The following is a 7,637-nucleotide window of genomic DNA, read 5'->3' as shown; positions in this document are numbered from 1 at the left end:
TATATTTATATAATTCCCTTTACATAGTCTACTTATATCGATTTTGTTTAAGCTTCATTAGCCATAGACAATCTGCTTGGTATTTACAGAGATTAGATACAAAATTATAAACAGTTCTTAGTACAAAATAATTTTATGACTATAACGATTAAGGTTCAATAGCGTAGAGCAGGCCTAGGCAACCATTCACGGCCTAATCAGCAGGTCTTCGTCCTTCTCCCCCTCTCTCCTACTAATCAGTTTCTTTATTTAACACTTTATTTAATGATAACGATCGTCGGCATTGAAGGTTCTCTTCAAAATCGTTTGCCAAGTAGAACATTAACCGGTGCCTGTGTCTTCGGTCAAAATAGAACGAAGAGAACTACGTCGCGTTACTCTGCGTCGAAGTCTAGCTTTTTAAACGGAGCAATTTTTTTTTTTTAATGGTTTCTCGATCAATAATTATTACTTGACGAAGAGAACAACGTGGGAAATGAAAATTAAACGTTGATGATATGCTTTAGTGAAAAAGCCAGAGATTGCCCGTGCCTGAATAGAAGATACAGCTAGGTGAGCTCTCCACAGTCTTTCGTGATTATCTCTACACGTCTCTTAATTCCACGTCAGGTTAACAATCGGTTGTGCCGCGAATCAGAAACAACGACCTCTCCTGCTTTACGAATTTACAACGGAACGCGAAAAATTAGTCGAATTCATTGAAAGTTTGTTTTACATGATGAAAAATAATAGAATACTAAAATATTGAAGATTCTTTTAATACTCTGTAAAGGAAAGCAATCTAATTTGTCATTTGACCTAAATAATTTCACACCCCATTAACAGAAATTTGGATAATTAAACTGTTCAATTGTTTTCAATTTTTAATACTTCCTTAAGTAATTGAAAGCCAGGAAAGCACCCCCTGTGTAGAATTATTATCATGCAAAACGTACTTAAACAAATAACTATCGTGTGAAATGAAAATCAGAATGAAACGGCAATTCTCTTCTCATTGTCAATACCATTCTCGATAGCACCAACACGGGAAGATTCAACGAATCCGGGAGCCTCGAGGTTTAAGCGTGATTGTCGATCGTACACCTGTCGCAAAATATTCATTTGAATTAAAACGGAAACACCGATTTCCAATTCACCCCGTCAACTGGGATCGTAGAAATGAACGTAGAGCTCACGAACCGAAGTGACACCCATGAAACGTTAGGATCGTTAAAGCGATCGATGTAATAATGGAGAATATCCCTACCAACAGAATGCACATCCTTTTGAAATGTTTCCAATTACTCAGAAGAAGCACCAAGCTCGGTGTCATGAAAATAATTTGAATGACTGTTAATGATCGTAAGGGAAGATAACGAAGCATCTGAGGTGGTTCGAAGTGTTTAATTTTTTTAGGAAGATAGATTCTGTCGGAGGGTGAATCGAGATAGAACGTAGCGTAAGACAAATAATCCCTCTCACTACTGGTTGTGAGGTTTCCGAACCGGTGTAGGTACAGGTAGGTACGCAGAGATATACTAAATTATCACATGAGTATACAAGTAAGTTACTCGTTAGCAATAGGGGCAACGATACAGCCAAAGGCAGCAATTATGCTTACATCGATGAATCTAAACGCAACTATCACTCGTTTTCTCTAATTGTCACCCTCCAGTGACGGCAGTATTTTTTTTTCAATTACTTGCTCTATCAAGTGAGAACTAGGGAATTCTCTATCTGAACGGAGTGCTCGATTTCGGTAAAAAATTCTACGCTTATCAACACGGGAAACATTCCTTCTTAATTATTCTTTTTTTTTGTCGATTACTTCGTATAACTGACCTAGGTTTGAATTCATGACGATTTATCATTCACCCTCTCCTCCCATATCCTTTTTTTTTTTATCTCCAATGACAAAAGAAGCGATCTTCGTTACGTTTAAATTCAACGCACGTACAATTTATTATACGAACGGCTATGCCTCTGATATTATCTATTCCTTACGCGGCGTTACATTAAGATATATAAATAGTATTTTTAATGTTGTAACGGTAACATCGCCTACTTACTAGATATTGCGAATGCTATCAATAGTTTATTCATCTGTTGTAAATACACGGAACAAAACGAGTCGAATGATTAATTGGGTTTGAATACCGTGAGAAACGTCGGTGAAACGAATATTCGACTTGGGGAACCGTGCGAACTCGTCGTCCGTCTTCGAGCTTCTCGCTTCATCCCCTCATGAAACGAAGGCTCCGATATGTCGATAACGTACCAAAATTCTGTCCCATCTCCAGAACGTTTATTGGTCTCATTCTCCCTTACCCTCCCGCAATAATTATTATTATTACTAACACGGTTCCAAACACGATATACCCGGATTGCTTAACTCTCGCTGATAATCTCGTCGCCTCGTTCGCGTCAACGCGACGATAAACTCCTCTCGTACCTCTCTCGATGCGCACCGAGCCGTACAATCCTATATGTACAATATACTAGTTCTTTTTCTTTGTCTTTGTATTGATCCCGCCTATCATGTAAAGTTAAAATTATGATGTGTCATAGTCAATGGTGCGAATCACCATTTTTCAACAGAGGAATACATACGCGTATCCATTCCCTTGTCTTCGTCGATCGCGAACCGCGCGACATTGCCGAGCTTTCGCACGTAAAATTACATAGTTACAATCAGATGTTAGCTCCTTCAAAGCCCTAATGACTTTCTTCTTTTCCAACTGCGTGGGTGTCATTCTGATGTGAATGAAACGAGAAATAAATTCGTATGATTTACTTTTTTTTGAACGCGATGAGAGCTGTAGGGTACGAAGTACGCGGAAAATGCAGTAATTGCAGTTTCCGTTCGAAGTGGAAGTCTACAAAGTGCTTAATGATACGATTAAATTTACGTACAACGAATTTTCTTCTTTTTTTTTTTTAACCGCCTACACGATCACAAACACACCCATTCATACCTCGTTCTCATATGTATACTCTATCTTTTCAGGCGAACCATTCCGTATTTTAGTTACCGTATTGCAGCGATGCAATTATTCTCTTCCCTTTCCTCATGCTGCTTCGTTACAGCAATTCGTCCCTGGGGGTGTGGGCGAGGGTAGGGGGAGGGTAACTTCTAATTTCTTAAGTAACGTTTATTTACCTCGAAAAGACGTGGATATATCTTTAAATTCATGCAGGAATGTTCACAGCTGTATTACGATTACACGATATTGCTCCTAAGTTTTCGACGACCATTACGGATCACTCGGTATCCTCTCCCCTTCGGATTGTCGAATTCACAGTTTCACGTTTCTATATTCGTAGGGCTCTTACGTCTAAACTAGCCGGCCTCGATCCCGGCGACCTCGCTAGATACGATTTTACACGAACCACGAGCATCTTACTGTTTCGACTTTGACACGATAGTCATTTACATTTACACTACACGGCTGTTGTCCGTTTTCATGTCTGTTCCCCTTTAACGTGCATACGTACAATTTTGGAACAGTTTCACTCGTTTTAATACGCCTCGCACAGTTCGTTGCCGGAAACCATTGGACCTTGTCGTTGTATTACCATTCTTCGATGTCTCCGTTATACTCGCTCTCATACCCTTTCGTCGTTCTGGCGAACTTGTCGAAGAATTCAGAACTTCGTTCTTACGGTTACCCAGCGCGGATAGTCGTCGGCGTCTTCGACCAGTCCGCGGTTTACGTTCGAGCGTCTGTCGGCCGGGCACGCGTGGCAACCGGCGCATACCACGTGTTCCTCGACCTGGCCGGACGTTCAATATCAGGACGTGGGCGCATAGCCGAGGTTCTTTCGCTGCAGGAACATCGAGATCTCGCGGAAGGTCGGCCGTTCGCTCTCCTCGCGTCGCCAACAATCGAGCATCAGGTCGTAAATATCCTTTGAGCACGCGGTCGGCTGCGGCAAATAGGTGAAAAGGTTGTCGGCGGACTCCTTGCAGCCGTTGCCATCGTCGCCACCGGCCTCGCCGCATTCACCGGCCCGATGCAATCGACGTAGGCTCTGCACCACTTCCTCGTTTGACAAGTGCTCGTACGGGACGCGCCTGCCCAGGTTCAGGATCTCCCACAGGGTCACAGCGAACGCCCACACGTCGCTCTTCGTCGTGTACTTACCCTGCACACAAGTATCGATTATTCACGTCTCCTCTCTCTTACAGTTTTACACAACAAGTATGCTATACTCCTACAATGATTTATTATTATTTTTAAATCTTGTTCTTATAAACGAAATTAACACAATTAGAAACGGGTCAAGCATCATTGTCCTAATTTTGTAAATTATGAAGTTTGTAAATAATTGGCCAAGTCATGAAACAATATGCGACAATTGGAATAAAGCTTACCAGAAATATGGATTCCCAGGCCATCCAGCGTATCGGCAGTGGCACGGTGCCATCAACTTTGTAATAATCGCACGCGTACAGCTCGTTGTCCGTACCGAAATCCGAGATTTTAATGTGATAAGCTTTGCCCACCAAGCAATTCCTGTAATCGAAAATCAAATCGTTATCGATGAACGGGTATGAATTGACCGTTCCGCCCTACAAACGTTTGAACGCAAACCATTTAATTAACTCTCGGGATAACCGTCGCTTGACCGCTTTTATCGTTTATTATTAACGGTGATCTAATTCATCAGATCTCATTCATCGTTCCCGTTATTTCGTCTGTCAAATTCCATTGCACGGAATGGAAAACAAAAACAATCAGACGCGTTGTTCTTCAAACTTAACGCTTTTTTGTTCAGTTAAACTTCCCAATTTCTACTCAGTCAAGCATGATTGCGCTATCAATCGATGTTTATTATGTTGAAATTAGGAACTGGGACATTTACGTTAGTACGATCCGATGGAACGGATACGTGGAGCGAATCAGTTTCGACTTGGAAGGCGTGGAGAATTTCGAATACTTTTCCGGGTGATCCGTTTCAAATGAAAAAGGCACGGGTTCAAATCGATCTCTCGCCGGTATGTACGGTGCATAGCGCGGCCGCCGATCTGCATACGCGTACGCATTCTGTGCATGGCAGCCGACCGGAAGCAGGAATGGCTGCCCGCGGGCCGCATTTGCACATACGTGTAGATGAGCTACGTTTCCTGTACAAGCACACGCAACTCAACAATTGGACGTGCAGCGTTGCGGCAAAGTTTACCAGCCGATGCACCGCCGCGACACAGACCCGGATCGCTGAATGATCACGTGGATCGTTTATGAGGCTGGATAAGGTTCGCGGTCGCGAGAGAATGTGGATATAAACCTTAAACGCAATCCGCGCACTAATAGATTTACATACTCCTCCTGGTTTTCACGTTAATTCCAGAATACTGAACTTCCTGCGAAATTCGAACTCTATAAGCTATCCCCGAAATGTCGGATTGTTCAAAATAATTAGATACGTTCTATGATCGAGATCGTTCTTGATAGAATGAAATCATTATTTGGAATCGCGAAGTTAGCGATACGAAGTTAAATTCGGAGCCTGTTCTACCCTGGCGTGAAATCTCTTCAATAAGGACACAGGTACACCACGAAACGTTCTGTCTAACGGCATACCATTTGGAGGTATCAAGCTGCGCGTATCTACGTTGTACATAACTACCTTATGCTCCTCCAAAGACGAACTATAATTCTCGCCGGGACAAACGAGCAGCTGAACGGTATTCGAGTATCCAGCGTTATCGAGTGAATGGAGTCAATTAATTTCGACGGTGGAACAAAGCTTCAATTTGGAGCCAGAACCCGGGTAATTAGCCGCGCTTTATCGATCACTGTTATTGGCCATACTACCGCTCTTGGAGTTCACCGACGAGCGAAACCGCGACGGTGTGGCGCGACGGCGATGGTGACCCGATCCGACGGAAGTCTCGGGTCAGAACGTTAATGCAATAAGCAACGTTCACTCGCCGGGGTCCTATTGAGCCTCTGTGTGAATTATATTAAGTGGAAGCGTCTATCTGCGGACGCCACTATGTTTGACTCGATTGTAATTGGATTTCGTGACAACCCGGCGATCGGTAACGACAGATGAACCGACCTCAAACCACCAGTTTTCTCATTTCAATGCAAATTAATCTACTCTAATGTCGTCATTATCATAATTATGCTTTATGCTATCGCTGGTGAAAATCTATACAACATATGATTAAAATGGCAATAAATAGAGGCATTCGGAACTTTTATGTCATTTTAAAGCCAAATCTGACGCGCTCTTCACCTCTTTATATTTATACGTTATTATATAACATGAAAAATGTTGAAGTTGCCACAAATAGAAGATTTACCTTAAGTCGAATCCTCCCTGAATGCAGGAGGTGTCCACTTTTGCAACCCGGGAGAAAAGTCACTCGTACGACTAATATCGATTGTCATCGCGTTTAAGTGCCTTCGATACTGTCTCTTAAGTAGTCGAAGAGTTTCGAAGGTACATACGATTCGATACGCGATCGGCAGGACTTCGACCTCGCGATACCCCGTCGAAAGACGAGGCGACGTCGTCGTCGCGGGGTTGAACGATCCGGAGAGAGGAAAGGAAGAGTGGAAAAGTAGAAAAGGCGACAGGAGGAAGTGGGAGTCGGAGAAAGCCATTCTCTACATTTGTAATCGAAGTCGGAACAAAGGCCGGCCTCGCTCAGGGGTTTGGAGTGCCCACATCGGGTCTTCGCCGTTCTCTACGGTCGAGCTACACGTTCTTGCGGCCTGTACGCGACCGCTATCATCGTTCCTGGTAACACCATCACCACCATCGCTATTGGTATCGTTTCTGCCGCGCCGAACAATTTCCCGTGTACGTGTGCCGCTTTTTCTTCAAGTGTTCCACTCATACTCGCTTACCCATATATTCGATCACACGCACGTTCCTTCCCCCGGCCATTATAGACGTACATACCTGGTTAGGTACACTTATGTACGTACACGTATACAGGTAAACGAAGGAACCCTTCGCCTCTTGTTCTTTCTTCGATCGGGCCAATTGAATTGCATTACCGTTTGATCAGCAATCGATTCTTTCCTCTTTTCCGCTCGGTCCGGTCTCGAGAATGACTTTATACGGCGCGAATAAAATAACGTGCCAGGAGAAATTGGCTGGCAAGTGTTAGAATAGGCGGGCAGGGGCTGCGGAACTTCTCTGACGCAGTCGATACATATGTACAATACATACGCGTGCTCTCGCCCCTCGCGATTGATTCGTTCCCTTCTGAGACCCTCAGATTTTCATCACGCTCGCTTAGCTTTCAATTCATTCGTAGGTAGAGATTTATAAAAAGCATCTCGGCAGACCGAATACGAATGCAGATTAATAAATATTATAAAGTATAGTAAGGAGCGTGACTGAATCAATGTTGAAGGACTTCATGCAAATCATTATTTAGTGACGTAAATAATAAGTCATGTAAAAATTGATTTCAATACTTGCTATGAGTTTAACTGTCTTCTCGCTCCTAAAATTCATTTCCTTCCATGTATAAGAATGGAAAAAATTAATTCAATTTTGTATATATGCATATGAAACTCTACGTCTTAATATTTAATTTGCTGTAAACGCGAGTAATTTTCAGTTAAGGCGAAAAATACGTAATTATAAGGAAAATAAGTCTTGAAATAATTATTTGTTTTTTTGTAATATTA

General features: G+C 42.6%; 2 protein-coding genes across 2 annotated transcripts in view; both read right to left on the bottom strand.

Moving 5' to 3' along the window:
• The window catches only part of LOC108631298 (putative DNA primase large subunit), a 7,276-nt gene extending 4,544 nt beyond the window's left edge, over nucleotides 1-2,732 (bottom strand). The window contains exon 1 of the mRNA XM_018035136.1: nucleotides 2,638-2,732. Within this exon, the coding sequence (XP_017890625.1) occupies nucleotides 2,638-2,732 (95 nt within the window). The remainder of the gene's footprint in view (nucleotides 1-2,637) is intronic.
• LOC108631302 (discoidin domain-containing receptor 2) overlaps nucleotides 1,666-7,637 on the bottom strand; it is a 178,246-nt gene continuing 172,274 nt past the window's right edge. The window contains exons 15-16 of the mRNA XM_018035141.2: nucleotides 4,355-4,496; nucleotides 1,666-4,125 (exon numbers count right to left, since the gene is read on the bottom strand). Coding sequence (XP_017890630.1) covers nucleotides 3,772-4,125; nucleotides 4,355-4,496 — 496 coding nt within the window. The 3' untranslated portion in view covers nucleotides 1,666-3,771. The remainder of the gene's footprint in view (nucleotides 4,126-4,354; nucleotides 4,497-7,637) is intronic.

This window comes from Ceratina calcarata, unplaced genomic scaffold (genome assembly GCF_001652005.2).
Source record: "Ceratina calcarata isolate Rehan_Ccalc_2016 unplaced genomic scaffold, ASM165200v1 scaffold87, whole genome shotgun sequence".
In the NCBI taxonomy this organism is placed as follows: Eukaryota; Metazoa; Arthropoda; class Insecta; order Hymenoptera; family Apidae; genus Ceratina; species Ceratina calcarata.
This window is presented reverse-complemented; position numbering and strand designations above follow the sequence as displayed.